Raw genomic sequence first — 18,267 nt, 5'->3', positions numbered from 1 at the left:
GGGCTGGATTCAAACCCGCCACTTTAGTTGTATGTGGCTGGCGCCTTACCACTTGAGCCACAGGCACCAAGCCATCATCTGTGTTCTTTCAGGTTAGAGGCAGAAATGAAAAAGGGGGCATTGTTTTTGAAGCTTTTTTTTTCATATTACACACGAATTTTAAATGTCTACCTTCCAGCCAGCAATGCAAAATCCCTACTGGAGCCATTATCAAAAAATCTTATAAGCATGGTAATAGTAATAATTGCAGTGAATTTTGAAAGGAAGGTACAGTGTTTCCTAAAAAGTAGATTTTCTGGTAAACACTAAAGCGAGTTGAGAAAGCAGCTGTGCGGTAAGGCGTGCCCACGGCTGCGGCTACTCCCGGAGCGCGCCCAGGCTTGGCCTTTTGAGCAGTCAGCAGGCGCAGTCAGCAGGTCCCGGTGACTTTACACTGAGCAACTGGGCAGAAAACCTGCCATCACACTTTGCTATATTTACTTTTCAAATTTATTTTTTCTCAGAGCAGGTGATAAGCCACAAGGCAAGTCTGAAATGATATAGGTTCTCTTTCCTCACTTACTCTCAACCCTTGAATGACCTTGTGATGTCACACCAATGTGCCTAGGTTGAACCAGGGTGGGTTCTTCTGTGGGAAATGAACAACAGACAGAGACTCCAGCGCCTGGATGCCAATGACCACCTCTTAATTACTGATTATAATGTGCTGGAAGATCATTTTGGGTTTTAGTCTAACTTATTATTTATATGTAACCTTGGCCCTGAGTTCATGGTGAACATCCTAAACGCATTCTGTGGCTTTGGGGGGAGTTACAGATGATTCTATAGCGAGCCAGGAGAAGCTTGCTATTCCACTATCAGGAGGATTCTAGGACAGTGAGGGAGTCTCATGGATGAGGTTAGCAGGGACTACTGTAGTACTGGGGATGTGACCAGGAGGGTCACAAGCTGAAAGAGTAATTCTGAGCACCCCTCTCACCCTCTGTGCTGGTCCTGGCAGGATCCTTCAAGGTGTCCAGGATTGGTCCCTTCTTTCCCTCCCTTCGTCCCTCTCTCCTTCCCTTCCTTTTCTCTTTCCTTCTGTCCTCCCATTCTGTCTGCCTTCATTCCTTCTAGACACCCTCCAAGGGGATAAAACTCTTAATAAAAATACTTCTGAGGATTGCCTGAAGCCAGGAGTTCAAAACCAGCCTGGCTGGTTTTGCAGAGAGTCCCTGTTTCTGCAAAAAAAAAAAAAAAAAATTAGGCATGGTGGCACATGGCCTATAGTCCCAAATAACCAGGGAGGCTGAGAGTAGAAGAACACCCGAGCCCAGGAATTTGAGACTGCAGTGAATATAGTTTTTTGCCACTGCACTCCAGCCTGGGTGACAGAGTGAGACTCCATCTCTAAAAGGAAAGAAAAAAATTATAAAGTCTTAGCTTTCTATTACTTTCAGTTGAAGTCAAAAAAGCAAGGGTTATACTTTATCTTTTCAGAACTTTTAAGAATTCTAGAATTGATAGAATTTATAATTCTATAAACATTACTGATGAAGATTTTATGAGGCCCTGCACTGCTTCCTGGTAGTAACTCTGGCTCTTTACAATCCATTGTTTGCTGGTGCTGTGTACTCGCTTGTGCCTTAAGAAAGTTCATTTATAAATGGTGTTTCCTAGGAATTAGAATGCCTAGACTAGATAATACTACCATGTGCTATAAACTTTAAGAAGTTCCCACTGCCTTTTAACTCTACTCCTTTCTTGGTATCATAAGGAAAAAGAAAAATGAAACTTTCCCATATACACTCAAGTCTGTCTTTGTCAAACAGGAGGTCTAATTATTTACTCATTTAAGTCATGGCAGATTTTTAGTAATAAATTCACAGTAAGGATAGAAAGTCCCAAGACATTATAAGGGAAAGACCAACTTAAAGTTAAAATTCAAGGTACCCGGTTATTTTAGGGGGCTACTTACAGGTTTATTGCTTAAAGATATATCTTTTTCCTTCCGCAAATAGCAATTTAACACTATTTCCAAACTGGACTCTGGAGAATATTTCTGTGAAGCCCGTAATTCTGTTGGACATCGCAGATGTCCTGGGAAACGAATGCAAGTAGGTAAGCACGAGAGATTGGGAGGAACAAACGGTTTGCAATTAGAGCATGCAAATATTTAGAGGTAGAAGGGGCAGGGGATAGAGAAAGTCTGAGTGATTTCAAGGAAAAACAGGAGAGAAAGTTTAAAATTCACTTGATATAATACGTTGTAGAGGAGTAAAGTTGTTTTTAATCCATCTCCCAGACAAGCCAAAAATACTTAACATTATATTTCACAATTTTAAAAAAATTTTAAAATAAGTTTTAAAGTATGTTCTTTCTTTTGAACAAATTTAAGTGTCTCACAGTCTATAAATTGCTAAGGATCCAGGAGTTTGAATTTCTGGTCTTTGTTTTTTTTTTAAATACAGGGGTGTGTGTCATTGATGTTATCCATCAAACTCATTCAAGTGTTGACATTATAGTCATACATAGTGGTTGTTCAAATTATCAGTGAGTATCCTTCTGAATGCTGTTTTAGAATTATTAATTAATTAATTTATTTATTTTTGAGACAGAGTCTCAATCTGTTGCCTGGCGTAGAGTGCTGTGGTGTCATCGTAACTCACAGCAACTTCAAACTCCTGCTCTCAAGCAATCCTCTTGCCTGAGCCTCCCTAGTAGCTGGCACTACAGACACCCACAACAACATCTGACCGATTTTGTAGTTTTAGTACAGATGGGATCTCACTCTTGCTCAGGCTGGCCTAGAACTCCTGAGCTCAAGGATCTTCCCACCTCAGCCTTCCAGAGTGCCAGGATTACAGGCGTGAGCCACCATGCCTGGCCTCAACTTACTATTTAAACATTTTATTAGAATGTGTTTAAAATTCATACATTGAGTATTTTCTAACTTCATTCATTCACATTGTGTCCTTCTAGTTTTTAGTATAACTTTATACCACTTGCACTATTTCTTTTTCTTCCATTTAAATGTACCTGTTTAATTTAAATACTGCACACACTGGTAATCTATACTTCTTAAAAACTTAAATAAGCGCTTTAATCTTATCTTGAGAAATATCTGTGAAATCATGGTTTTGATGTACTAGTTACTTTTTTTTCCTAGCACACAATAAATCAGTATATGACAAATAAAATTCCAAAGTTTGTTTCCCCAGTAGGACCGCTTTAATTTGAACATGATTTCCATATATCTATTCTTTCTAGGTATAAATCAACGTAAAAGTTAAAATTAGTTTGCTTAAAGCTCATTCATACACTGATTCTACTAAATGTTTCATAGCCTTGGTTTGGAATTTACATCTTCTGAAACATAATGAATTCATGAATTCATTTTTCTTATGTTCCTTGTGAATTATCACTAGTGACTTGTAACAAAACCTCAAATCTGTTAACTGTCCTAAAGAAATTTTTCAAAATACAGAAAGAAGGTAAAGCCTGGATTTGATGACAGTTCCCAGGCTGCCTCATTGTGCAGTTCAGTAAATGTTACTCATACTGAGACTTTTAGCACTTTGGTTCCTTTTCTTCCATTTAAAAAAAAAAAAATGGGGCAGCACCTGTGGCTCAAAGGAGTAGAGTGCCGGCCCCATATGCCAGAGGTGGCAGGTTCAAACCCAGCCCCGGCCAAAAACTGCAAAAAAAAAAAAAAAAATGGTACCTTCCTTTTCTGTAGAGGCCTTCCTCCCTTCCTCTCAAAGAAAGAACACAAAATATTTTTACACTTCTTGTTACATTTTTGTGGTTGGATGACCTGATCAGTGTTTCACAGAGAATGGCAGACGATCAAAACAGTGTATTTCTAACTTACTCCCCTTTTATCTTCCATTTCACTGAAGAAAATAACATAAAATTTACATCATGACTTAGAATGTATAGGACAAGTGTCAGAATTTGCTTTCAGGGTGAATCCTTCATAGATGTCAAATGCATTGACCAACTATAGCACAATTTTTTTTTTTTTGTCAGATAACTGCCTTTAGACTGAACCCTTCATGGAAGTCACATTTATTGGCTTCTGCAAAGAAAATAGAAGGCACAGTTTGGTTCTTAGGAGTGTCATTTAGTTATTGATTTAATTTTGCCTTGTTATCTCTCTCTCTTTTTTACTCAAGTAAACAAATAGCTGAATCTCTTTGACCTCTCAATAGCCAAGCAAACTGAGTTTATACCAAGGAGTAGTTAATAGTTTCTACTCTGGTCAAATTGCTCAGCCTTTCAACAGATTTATCATGTTTCCTTTAAAAAAAATAGTTAATATTTCAGAGGCATATGAAAAAATTAATAACACACTGGGCATTAGGAAAGAATTTTGAGAATTATGATAATCAAATTTATTTAAGCAGTATTTCTAAACAGCTCTGTCCCCAAATGTACACTGCTTTAAAATTCTTGATATTATTACTTAATACTTATTATTAATTAATACTTAATATTACTACTATTAATACTTAATACTTAATATTATTACTTAATACTTAATATTACTACCTAACACTTTTTCCCAATTTATTTAGTTATGGCCTAATACTTGCTTCAAAAAATGGGAACTCTTCGAAGAATTACTCCTTTAATATTAATAAATATGTAGGAAGTATCTAAATGACAAAAGACTGTGGCCCATGAAAACCTTGTGGGCAAGATGGAAAAATGTGGACCAGATGTTTAGATGGATCCACATACAGTTGAATCCTGTTTAGAGCATGCCAGTAAATTGTGTGATGTGAGGGATGGTGTCTACTGGCCTGTTATATAGTTCTTTCCTGTATAAACTTATACTCGTCATTTTATTTTATTTTATTTTATTTATTTATTTATTTATTTTTTGAGACAGAGCCTCAAGCTGTCCCCCTGGGTAGAGTGCCGTGGCATTACAGCTCACAGTAACCTCCTACTCCTGGGCTCAAGCGAGTCTCTTGCCTCCGCCTCCCAAGTAGCTGGGACCACAGGTGCCCACCACAACACCCGGCTATTTTTTGCCCGCCACCTTAGGTGTACGTGGCTGGCGCCTTAGCCGGGTGAGCTATAGGCGCCGAGCCACTCGTCATTTTATTAATGACTCAAATGAGAGTATTTTCAATATAATTCTTAATTTGCAGAAATGATAAGCTTGGAAGGTTAATAGTCTAATTATTGGGTAATAGAATCAACCTCCAAAAAGTTGGTAACATGGTAATCATTCCAAACTTGGGTTTGAAAAATACAGTTATATTAAGTTAGAGGACAGAGATTACTTAAGAGCAACAGGAAAAAAATCCTCAGACAGTTTAATTAATCCATTTTAAATTTAGTGGGATGACAGTTTAGCGACATATGTATATGTGGTTGTATATGTGTGTATTTTTACACACACATATTCTCCCCTGTATATATAGCAAGGAAGGGGTTTCTGATACTTAGTCTTACAGAATAACTGGCACATGTTTTCTTTGAGGCTGAGTTTTTCATTATTTGTGAAATTGACACAGGTGGTAATGTAGAAGATTTTTTAAGTAACTCACTGAACTTCAAAGATTTCCTTTTAGCCAAATATCTAACTGGGTGAATTGTATACATCTCCAAATGAATGCATGAGAATGCCATACACAGTTGGTTTCTGGTTGGTGGATCTTTTTAAAATTTAATAATTCTTATCAAACTTAAGTTCTGTTAATATTTTTGGTTAATTTTGGGCCATGTCCTGTGATTTAGGTGAATAGGCCTCAAAAGCATGAAACTATGCTTCATGGTATAACTGCAAAGGGGAGCTTTTTTGAACCTTTTTGTTTAATGATTGCGTATGTACATCTGTTTAAATAAATTTATACATGGTTTATTTCACACTCCAGATGATCTCAACATAAGTGGCATCATAGCAGCCGTAGTAGTTGTGGCCTTAGTGATTTCCATGTGTGGCCTTGGTGTGTGCTATGCTCAGAGAAAAGGCTACTTTTCAAGTAAGTGAATTTACCTTTCTTTGATAGACAACTTCCTATGGGTATAGAGTTTTCTTATGAGACACCGTTTCTCCAAGAAGGTCTAACAAACTCTGGAAATACTTTTCATTGATTTTTCTGCTGTAGAAAATGTCCAAGATGATATGCAGGTGGGTAATAAAGCTCCTTAGCAAATTTAGGAAGAAAAGGCAGAGCTGGCTCATTGCAAAATTCTAGGGAACACCATAGAGTACATGAGACACATACTTGGAGTGGCGTGGTGTAATAAGACAGAGATATTTAATGGATATGGGTATTTATAGTACATTTATTTGTATTAAGGTCATTTTATTTGAAGTTAGGAATTGTATATCTTATAATATAAATTGACTTCTAACTGTATAAAACATTTCATTGAAATAAATAAGTGAAGGCCAGGCACAGTGGCTCATGCCTGTAATCCTAGCACTTTGGGAGGCCAAAGCAGGTGGATTGCCTGAATTTCACAGGTTTGAGACCTGCCTGAGCTAGAGGAGACCCCATCTCTAAAAATAGCCCGGTGTTGTGGTGGGCACCTGTAGTCCCAGCTTCCTAGGAGGCTAAGACAAGAGAATGACTTGAGCCTAAGAGTTTGAGGTTGCTGTGAGCTATGATGCCACAGCCCTCTACTAAGGGGGATGAAGTGAGGCTCTGTCTCAAAAAAATAAAAATAAGATAAATAAAATAATATTGATAGTAGAGATATTGATAGTCTGGTTTAACACAAGTGTATTTAGAAGAAAATTGTTCAATCAAAACTAAAACCTTTTGTATTTATTAGAGTTGCTACTATATAAGATTTTGGGGTATTCACATTTCGACCTCTTATTATTTGATATCCCCATTTGATGATATAGTATGTTTTATGTCAACCGATGAAAGTATAATATTTTATTTTCTTAATATGCTTCTCTGTCCCAGTCTTTAATATTATCTGAAAGCTAAAAAGCTACAGAACTTCATAGGGTCCTCTTGCCATGGTGTATAAAGTAGAATTTTTTTAATGGAACAATAAATATATTTATAGTAATGAGCAAGTTTTATAAAAAATATTTTATGACAAAATGAAATTTGAGTGGAAAGGAAGTAACCTATAAATTGATATTATGTATCATAAAATATTTCCATGTACATAGATTGAAGTAACTTCTCTGTAATTAAGAAAACTGCTCTGTGAATTTGTGTATAGTGCTTCAATTTAGTTCATTGTAACGCATTTTTAAAATACTTTTATGAATGGAATCCAACTGTATCCCCCTGCTGGTCACCAGTGAAAGTACAGATAAATAAGAATTCATTCAAAATGCTTGTCATCTTTTATTTGCAAAGAATAATCTGTCTGAATATTTTTAATGAGGAGTGGACAAACAAATTTTTCTTCAAATTCTAAATTAATTAAAAGATATATTTGGATATTAGGAGTTTGCTGGCTAAGAATATTATTCTCATCATCCAGCAGAAAATCTACCCAAGAGCACTATATTCTTGAATTTGCATTTAGAGTAAGGGTCAGCAAGTGGTGACCACTGGTACAAATTCAGTCCTTTGCCACCTGTTTTTCTATGGTAAATGAAAATTTACCATCTATTTGATGATAGAGAATACTAGCTTTGAACTTCAAGTAAGTGAAATGTTATTTCCCCCAAAAGAATTCCATTCTCCTAACCAGTAGACTTATAAGATTTTGATTATTATTGAATTTTGAATTTCATCATTAAAAATTTTTAGGAACTTGTTTTCTCTCCTGTTATATAAGTACCTACTTAGCCCACAAAACCTAAAATGTTTGCTGTCTGGCCACTTACAAAAAAATGTGTGCTGGAACTGTGGGTCAAGATTAATAAAAAAAAATTAAGCCAAAAGTCATTTTTATATGAATCTGTATCATACCATGTTAAGTGCTGAATTAATGATATGTATTTATTCTTTTGTAGAAGAAGCCTCCTTCCAGTAAGTATACTTTTTTACAATCCATGTCTTTTTTCCTCTACCAACTGATTGTCTATTTATCATCTACTTAAAGAGTAAAAAGTAGGCTTGGTGTCCGTAGCTCAGTGGGTAGGGCTCTGGCCACATATACTGAGGCTGCCAGGTTTGAACATGGGCTGGGCCTGCTAAACAATAATAACAACAACAAGAACAATAAATAGCCAGGCATAATGGTGGGTGCCTGTAGTCCCAGCTACTTGGCAGGCTGAGTTAACAGAATCACCTCAGCCCAAGAGTTTGAGGTTGCTATGAGCTATGACACCACAGCATTCTACTAAGGGTGACAGAGTGAGACTCTTTCTAAAAAAAAAATAATAATATAAAAGTAAAAAGTGGAAAGTTGGAATATTTGTGTAGGTTTAAACCTATAGAAAGTTCCTCATCAAGAAATCTCACCTCATACTCACTTATAACATTATCTGGATTATCTGGATAAGAAATATGATCACTGGGTGGTGCCCATAGCTCAGTGGGTAGGGTGCCAGCCATGTACACTGAGGCTGGCCAGTTCAAACCCAGCTGAGCCTGCTGAAACAACAATGACAACTGCAACAAAAAAATAGCCGGGCGTTGTGACAAGTGCCTATAGTCATAGCTACTTGGGAGGCTGAGGCAAGAGAATCACTTAAGCCCAACAGTTTGAGGCTGCTGTGAGCTGTGAGCTGTGACACCATGCACTCTACACTACTCAGGGTCATAGCTTGAGACTCTGTCTCAAAAAACAAAACAAAACAAAACAAACAAACAAAAAAACAAAGAAGAAATATGATCACTAAGTTCCTTATTACTACTTTTAAAAACCATATTTGCTATAATTTGGTTAATGGGAAATTTTCAAGTAAAATTTTGCTCAGCAGTCCTTTCTTACGTTAATTAATGCTGAGTTTGTACACAATACCATTCTAGGGACTAGAGATATAGCAGTGAATGAAATAGGTCAAAAAACCTAGCAACCCCTGTCTTGCAAAGCTTATTCCCTAGTAGAGAAACACAGAAAGGAAACAGAGATGCATACTAGATAGTATGTTAGATGGTAATAAGTATTATAGGAAAAAATAAAGCAGGTAAGAGAATAGAGAATACAGAGGGCATGTGTGGAAATTGTCATTGTCAATAGGGTGGTCAGGGAAGATCTCACTATCAAGGTAATGTCTGGGGAAGATCTGACCATGAAGAAGGAAGTCATTCATACATCCATGGAAAGAGTGTACAGGCAGAGGAGAGAGAACAGATGGAAAAACCTCATAGCTGGGCATATCTCGAGCATCTGCGAGACATCAAGAGGGAACAGAGAGGAGACGAGTGCCCAGAAGTCGCAGGGACCACACTGGATAGAGTCCCTTCCGGGAGGTTGTGAGAGGTCTGGCTTTGTTTTTGCATGAGACACGAAGTCACTAGAGGGCTCTGAGTGGAGCAGTAGCATCATCTTACTTAATACTTCAAAGGTTACACTGGCTGCTCTGTGAAAAATAAACTCCAAGGTAATAAAGGGGTGAACCAGGCCAGATCAGTGTGACTGGGGCAAGAGAAAATGACAGCTGGTACCAAAGTGTTAGTGACAGGATCCTGAATGTAAAGTTTTAGGAGAGAACTCAGAAGTGGTGGTGAGGGGTAGGTGGGGAGTCTGGAATTTTAATATCTGATATGCTTATTAGATACCAACTAGAGATAATCAGTAAGTGAATACAAGTGTACAAACCTGGAGTTTGGGGAAATAACTGGACATGGAAATGTGGGCATCACTGGGGCATGAGATCTGGACAAGATCACTAAAGCCCCCAGTTGGTGTGCATGTGTTCTGTGACTGGCCTTCCTGTACCTATGGACATGGCAGACCCCACTTTGGGTCTGTGGGCATTTCTTTCTACTCCAGTTGCCATGATTCAAGTAGTTTGTCATCTCCTAAGTCCTTTGAAGACCTATCTGCCATCGATTTTCTATTCCCAGACTTCTGCCTCAACTGTGGTCTCTCAGTCTCATAATATCTCAGTATAAGCACAGGTGAAAGTTTAAGTTATCGGGACTAACATCAGCAACGAGGGTGAGTCCAGAAAAGCAGGGCAGCCCACATGTCTTTCCACCTTCCCCCTGTCCCCCCCAGCCTCTAGGTGATTGTGAGGACTGCCACTTTTATTGAGTAAAGTGTAATGAATTGGAGGGTTTTGAGATAGAGGGTTTGATAGAAGAGATATCACCTTACATATGGAGAAAGGTTGTCTGTTGTGGTGAAGGTTTTTCTTCCTTCCATCAATATCTCTATCAAACCAGGTAGTAATCTGGGAAGAAGGAGTATCTTTATTTCTAGATAGAGTTCTTCCCAGTTATTGAATCCATGGCCTTCATAATATATTAAAGAATGAAATGGATGCCTACAACCCCAGTCACCATGTAAAACTTTCTTTCTCTGGGAAAAAAAAGTGAATTTTTAGATTATAATATTTAGCTTTTTTTTTTTTTTTTGAGACAGAGCCTCAAGCTGCCCCCCTGGGTAGAGTGCTGTGGCATCACAGCTCACAGCAACCTCCAACTCCTGGGCTCAAGCGAGTTTCCTGCCTCAGCCTCCCAAGTAGCTGGGACCACAGACACCCACCACAACGCCCAGCTATTTTTTGGTTGCAGCCATCATTGTTGTTTGGCGGGCCAGGGCTGGATTCGAACCCGCCACATTAGGTGTATGTGGCTGGCGCCTTGGCCACTTGAGCCATAGGCGCCAAGCCAATATTAAAGCTTTAAAAATTTTAAATATTAATATGTTAAGTTAAAGGTTAATAATCCTCTGACTTGTATACACCACCGAAGTCTTTAGTATACTAGCTGTAGGCCATGTTTAGATGCCCAGGGCCTCTCCTACACTGATATTTTGTTTCCTGACTTTCTCTGTGAGTATTGTCTATACATATAAGAAATTCACTTAGGACTGGTGGCTTTTTTCTACCTAGCTAAGAAAATTGTTTATGTTCTTGCTGAGAAAACGTATGAGCTAAGAATGACCAAAGGAAAGTATATGTTTCAGGATTGGAAGTGACAGTGTACTAAATACTGTCTTTTATATTCCACAAATAGGAAGAGCAGCTCTACATCTAAAGCCACTGCAATGACTGAAAATGTGAGTATTTTTAATGCATATTTAGAGAATGGATGTTTTTAGGGAATAGGGTGGGTAAACAAAGCAGTTGTATATGAAAGTTGTGAACGTTCACATTTCTTCACCCATCACATCATTTATCTTTCCTTTAGGGCGGGGAACACTACAATTCTAGCTGTTTTAATCTATAACATAAATTATTGTTAACTATAGTTTCCCTACTGTACGAGGGAATACTAGAATTTATCCCTGCTAATTGTAATTTTGTACCTCTCATTTTCACTTTTAATATACTTTTTTTTAAAGAGATGGTCTTTCTTTGCTGCTGAGACTAGAGTACAGTGGCATGATCATAGCTCACTGCAGCCTCAAACTCTCAGGCTTGAGCAATCCTCCTGTCTCAACCTTCTAAGCAACTGGGACTACAGGTGTACACCATCTTGTCCAGCTAATATTTTAAAATATATTCTGTAGAGATAGGGCCTCTTTATGCTACCCAGGCTGATCCTGAACTCCTGGCCTCAAGTGATCCTGAACTCCTCTCCTCCCCAACTACTGGGATTATAAACACAATAGCATAATTTGCACTAGCGTCTATCGCTGGCATTTAGAAGGAATGAAGTAAATGCTCCCTTTCCCTGTCTGGATGGCATGATAAAGATGCCTGGCATTTGTAGAGCAATTACAGAGCGTGATCTTTATCCTATCATTATTTTTTTCTCATGGTGTTTTCTATAATTAGTATCACTAGGTCTGGCATTATCAGCTCTATTTGATAGATGAGGAAATTAAGACATGAATTCACACAGAATAACAGCTATGGAACTGGAACCTTTTGCTTCCTGGCAGCTTGACCAAGCACGTTGTTTCCATCTGATCTGTGGTTCAAAGATTCATCTTTGGTTATTTGACATGCTTGGAAAATTTTAGGTCTATGCAATGTCTTAGCCTCTTATAACAAAAATGCCATAAAGTGGATAATTTATAAACAGTAGGAATGTATTCTCACAGTTCTGGAGGCTGGGAAGTTCAAGAATAAGGTGCCAGTAGATTCAGCGTCTACTGAGGTCCCGTTCCTCATAGAGGGCACCTTCTTGTTGTGTCCTTACTTAGTGGATGGGCAAACAAGCTCTCTCTAGCTTCTCTTATGAGGGTACTAATTCCATTCATAAAGCCTTTGCCCTCATGACCTAATCCTTCCTAAAGGACCCACCTCATAATAATCTTACACCGAGGATTATGTTTTAACATATGAATGGGGGGCGGGAACATAAACATTTAGACAGGAGCATAGAATATCCTCTGGTATTTTTGAAAGAGACTTTGCAGAAATCTTTGGAAAGATGCAATAATTACCTAACTCAAATGGTTAATGGAATAATATAATTTAGATGTTTGGACCCTGTGTACTTTTATATTTATAAACACTGTAGTAAATCAGTAAACACCATCATCACTCAGATTCTGTAGCTGTTTGGAAGGATATTCAAACTTTTGATTTATTTTTTCAGGAATAGTATGGAGAAGGGGGATTTCCAGTGTTTGTAGAGGCCTAAGTCCTGTCTTCAGATATGGAGCTTGGGTTCTTAGGAATCCTTAATACTCTATGGTAGGGACTCTCTTAGATTTCCTTTCAGTAGAGCTTGGGGTAGGGCATGAACACCAGTATTTTAAGCACTTAAGTGATTCTAATGGACACTAGTGTTTAACACCCACTTACTGCTTCACAGAGATTTTTCCATTAAAATTGGATTTTTAAAAGTTAAGTACTCCAGAAACAGCCTATGACGGGAGTCACCTTATTTTGTAGTCTACTATACTAAAAGCATACTATTCTTAGATGAAGGGACAGCAAGTATGTAATTTCGTGTTTGTTCCTGTAGTTTTTGGAAAGTGCATCTTGAGTGTGGAATTAAGTGATCCCCTCCCTCCAAACAGTAAATAGCACATTGTGGCTGAATGGAAAGGACAAAAGCCTCTTACTTGTTCTTCACTTTATTCTCAGTTGCTCTCCTTAGCCAAGAGCTAAAGTCTTTTCCAACTCTATTCTGCCATATAGCAGGATTCTCAGCCTCAGCACTATTGGAATTTGGGGCCATGTAATTGTTTTGAGGGGCTATTCATTGTAGGATGGTTAGCAGTAGCCCTGGCCTCCACACACTACGTGTCAGTACCATCCTCCCTAACAGAATTTCTCTTGCTCTAACTTCCGGTCCTACTTCTTTACCGTCTGGGCAAAAAGTTTCTTACCTTCCAGGACTTAGTTATTTAATTTTCCATAAAATAGATTTAACTAAATATATGCTGGATTGTACCTGTAAGATTCTTATAGTAGATGTGGTGTGCCATTATAAGATATGTATTTCTTTAAATATGAGTTAACACATTACACTTAACGTTTTTTTCTTTCTTTCCCTAGGATTTCAAGCACACAAAATCATTTATAATTTAAAAGATTCCACTTTTGAGAGATGCCAAAACTACAGTTGCTACCCAAGTGATTAAACTATTACAAAACTCCGCTTTGTGTTACATTTCCAAAAAAAAGAACATGAGGAAATGAAATTGGCATTTCGTTATAATTTATGTGACTGCTAACTCACCTGAACTTTTTATTTTAAACAAATAATTCTGTCAACACCTAAAACCTAGTCTGGCTTCTGTGTCTGAACTGAGTTAAAAGAATCAAAATATTCTGTAATCTGGGCTTTGTGAAATGTTAACAGTGTCCTAACTTCTGTACAAGGTTACTAAAATATACTGATTGTGAAGTTAATCCATAGATCATGAAAAATGTAAACTGGACATGCCCACTGTGCAAGAGCCTGATTTGGGGTTCAGAAAATACTCTGACAGATGCAAAAGGAACCTCTGGTCTCATTTTTACCAGAATCCTCTTTTCTACCCTAATATAATCCTTATTCTGCTGCTCATTTGTCCACAGAAAGGAGGGAGTTGGGGTCAGTCTTACGCTCAAGCTCAAGGATTCTTTGCACTTTGTCTTTACTTTCATTTGTGCGAACCAACAGCAACATGAAGAGAAATACCTAATGGCTGGAGCTCACAGGTATGCACCATAGGATTCACCTGCATCACTATTTCTTCATTGAACATAATTTTGAAGGTCAAATACAAATCCCAGTGGCTCATTTCACCCTAGAGCTGCTTGCTGCTGTTTCCTTCTCCTCAGACTTCTTTGAAGAGGATCAGTGACCGTGGCGTCGGAACTTACCAGTAGATCCTACGTAAACTTGCAGATACCTTTACCTGCATGAGTCATGACTTCACATCTTTCTGTCTTTAAAAATTGTGCAGTGAAATTCTGGGCAGGGCCACGTCTCCTGCTGTGTTAGGGTCAGGGGGTTGCCAATCCTGCTTAGGGAAAGCAGGGATATGCAGGAGAGAAATAGTTGTCTGCAAGTAAAATGAGATGAAAAAGCTCACCATGAATCCCTCCATCTGGCACCCCTCTCGAGACACAGAGGGCACACAAGAAATGGCTAACACAAAGAATCTAAACATCTGGTTTCTCAGCCGATTAACCACAAAAGCCTCCAGCTAGAGATACAATGCAAATATTCCAAAGGTCACTTAATAGTAACAGCAATTAGGCTATGTTTAAAAAGCATTGTCATTTATACCTTATTTTGATTATCCAATTTATAATCAAAACAAAATATGGCCAGGGTAAGTCCTGTTCTTCTTTACGAATCTGGAGGAAAAGGCCACTCATGACCTTTGACAACTCTGAACATGGTTAAGCTGCTTTTGAGGGAGCCCACACTTCCTACCCAATGGGCAAAACAAATCCCTAGCATTCTCTCAAGAACAGATGGACTAAGCACTCACTGAGCGCCTCGCAGGTGCCTGGACACCAAGTCCCCGGGAAGATGCCTGCTCCCCCTTTGACTCAACTGTGGCATTCTTGGCTTCTCACTAGATCCCTTCCTTGAAGGTCAAGCTTCTGTAACATAGCCCTGCCCAAAAGGCAAAATTACCACCACGTGAATTAGGGGTCAGCAAATACCTTCTGTAAAGAGGCAAGACAGTAGATGTTTTAAGCTGTGCGATTCCTGTTGCAACCATCGGACTGCCATTGCAGCACAAAAGGAGCTACAGGAATTGCACGTCTCTGTTCCAGTGAAACTTTACTTACAAAACAGCAGGTGTAGACAGATTTTGGCCCAGAGGCATAGCTTCCCAAATGTGGTGAAGGATGGAAAAAAAAGTACCTGTTTGCAAGCTCTGGTAAGAAATTAAGGTAAATGTTGCCCATGCTTTCATAGATTTGCTTCGGTTGGAGGAATGTCCTCCTGTTACATTGGCAATTGCCAAAGAGATTCCATGAAGTTTCTGTGCACGAACTTCATGGACCCCCCTATATAACTTGAAGATGCCTCTTCAAACTTACCTATCATCACACAGGATCAACTTCTTCAATTAAACCACACTAGTCCATGTTGGTAGTGGGGAAATACGTAGTGCCTTAGCTTTGCTAATAGATGAAAAGCTTTTTAAGACATCAAAGGCTAGAAGTTTCATTTTATCCACCTAACTCTCTTTGTCAAATATATATTATGCATTATCTTAAAATATTGTATGCAGCTAAATAAAAAACACTGTGTAAAGAATGATTTCTCCCACATAAAGGACATACTATTGAGCACTAATTTTCTAATTATTAAAAACATAATCTATCTGTGGGTCACTGGTATCCAGACATGTGTTTCCATTTGCTTTTACTTGAGGGACTTGAACACTAAACAGTTGGTAAAATCTCATTGTATTTCTGAGAGCATTTTACTTTTTTTTGCAGTGAATTGTGTTACATAAAGATTAGGGCTCTAGAATCTTTAATAGCAAGTTTTGTTTTAATTATTATTGTTGCTGTGTAACTAGACTTTATTTTTATTTGAAGGTTTAACCTAACTAAATCTGGAACAACTGGTTGTTTTTTTAATATAACATTACAAACAACTTTCCTCATCTCACAGGTGATTTTGTTTGATTAAATTCTAAGTTAATAAAAATAGCTGAACTTGCTAAACTTTTCAGCCCTTTTTAACAGTACAGGGGAAGAGTCATCCCGCAATTGTTGTGCAATAAAACCCAGGAAACTACACCCTCTTACCATCTGTAGCTACAAGGCTAGCTAGTTCTTTAGCTGCTTAAGATTAGAATCTCATCATCTTTGTTTGGATGACTGCCAACTTCTCAAATGCTGAGAAAAATGCTCTGAAAATAAAAAGCAAAAACTATTTATTGAGCACTTTATCTGTGTCAGAAGTGGGGGTGGGTGGAGGGAAAGGTACATAAAATCTCATCTTGACAATGCTCTAAAGGAACAGTCATCCTTTTGCAGATGAAGGAACAGACTTGCCCAGAGCTGATGAGTGAGGAGTGAGGGTCTGTGTGGATTCTGGTCCCTCTGATTCAGGGTGTTTCACACATGGTGTTTTTTTCTCTACCTCCCTCCTCCCATATTCCTTCCTTTTAAATTCTTGTGCTCTCTCGCATGTTCCCTTCATACTCAGTAGTCTCTGGCCCACCATGGCCTCCTGAGTTTCATAGCCATAATATTTTTTTTTCCATAGTATTTTTCTATCTCCCTTTCCCCCTCTTACCAGTCTAAATACCACAGTGGGCCATTTTATTCTCATTCACTCTCCACTGATACCCAAATCTCAAATTCTATCACCATTATCCCCCTCTTCCTATCTCTAAGTCTCTCCATCTTTAAACCTCCCATTTATTCATTAACTCCATCAGTCTTTGGCTTCTTTGACTCTTTGGCACTGCTTTAATCCTTTTGTCTTGGGCTTTTATTACTGTTTTACCTTTCCTCTTCTGCAACCTTCCTCCCCCAAGAAGACGCGTCTATTTAGTCACGATTTCAGTCTCTCCTGTTCCAAATGCTCCTTTGCCTTCAAGTCCCTCCTTCCTCAATTCCCTTCTGTCAGTTTGCGTGATTACTCTGTTGAGCACTGTCACCCTCTTCTATTGCTAGCTAAAAACGTTTCACTCTTACTTTACCTATCGCCAAGGTCTAAATTCCTCAGCCTCAAATTCAAGCCCTCCCTCTATACACATATCCCATCATATGGTCACAACCTACCCGTTCAATGCCGTGTTCCACTGTCCTTTTTGGTGCCTTATGCACCCATTAAGCTAAACTATGGTGATTTTTATCTTAACCAGTTTTCCTCTCCTTTATAGATTTACTTCTACTACTCCCCCCACCTGGAATGCTAATTCTATTAATCACTAGATGTGTCAATTCTATCTACTTTTTGAGAGATAGGTCAAAGTCCACTCCCTCTAGGACAGCCTCATTTTCCGGGCTGCAAGAAACATCTTTAATTGTCTAAATTTCTGTAGCACTTTGTTGATCCTGTGTGGCACCAACAGGTTTCTATCTTATAATACAGTTAGGTATTTACTTATCTAACACCCGTAACAACTTGGAAGCATTTTGAAAAAAAGAACCACTTTTATAAACCTCAAAGTATTTAACATGTAATTAGGTCTAATAAATGATGAACGAATGCTTAAAATTCAAAGGAGCATTAGTGAAAGAGCAAGTTGAGACCGTTTAATGAACCACATTTCTCCATACATTTAGTTCGAATATTAACAAACTATTCCATATTATAATCCAGTTCATTTATGTTATATAGTTACACAAATTATCGCTCCATGAATGAACGCTGGATAGATTTTTTTTCTTATCCTACACTTTTAATAGATAGGTGTCCATTTTCATGCATTTCCTAAAAAGCTCAAAATATTTTTCTAATTTTCTGATTTTAAAATTTAATTTTCCTTCTTTTTCTATAAGTTGGAAAAAACACTTTCAGTAATAATTCATGAGGAAATTCAAAGTAACTATAAACTATTTGTTGGCACTTTCTAATATTTGCTTTTTAATACAGGCCACATTACTCGACTAAGTTTGGGAAAACGTACTAATTAGGACATACTAGAGTGTAAAATATCTTTGTACATGCTACTGAAAAAGTGCTCTATAAACAAGTGAATGGTGTGTATCAACAAGGACCTGTTTATCTTCTTTGAGACTGAAGTTATACTGCTTCAAAGCTCTATTTTATGATCTTTTTATTTTCAACTTTAAATGTGCTATTTTTAAGACTTCCTTAAAAGCATGTAAAAATGAAGATTTTCTAAGATCTGTAGTTG

At 38.0% G+C, this 18,267-nt stretch overlaps 1 protein-coding gene across 1 annotated transcript in view; it reads left to right on the top strand.

Annotated features, from left to right (window-relative positions):
* The window catches only part of JAM2 (junctional adhesion molecule 2), a 68,937-nt gene extending 55,165 nt beyond the window's left edge, over positions 1-13,772 (top strand). Inside the window, exons 6-10 of the mRNA XM_003783900.2 lie at positions 2,001-2,100; positions 5,871-5,978; positions 7,931-7,946; positions 11,049-11,091; positions 13,490-13,772. Of these exons, the coding sequence (XP_003783948.1) occupies positions 2,001-2,100; positions 5,871-5,978; positions 7,931-7,946; positions 11,049-11,091; positions 13,490-13,522 (300 nt within the window). The 3' untranslated portion in view covers positions 13,523-13,772. The remainder of the gene's footprint in view (positions 1-2,000; positions 2,101-5,870; positions 5,979-7,930; positions 7,947-11,048; positions 11,092-13,489) is intronic.
* The last annotated feature ends 4,495 nt before the right edge of the window (positions 13,773-18,267 follow it).

This window comes from Otolemur garnettii, unplaced genomic scaffold (genome assembly GCF_000181295.1).
Source record: "Otolemur garnettii isolate 467f Iridium unplaced genomic scaffold, OtoGar3 scaffold00009, whole genome shotgun sequence".
Classification (NCBI taxonomy): Eukaryota; Metazoa; Chordata; class Mammalia; order Primates; family Galagidae; genus Otolemur; species Otolemur garnettii.
The sequence above is the reverse complement of the archived record's forward strand: the minus strand, read 5'-3'. Positions and strand labels throughout refer to the sequence as shown.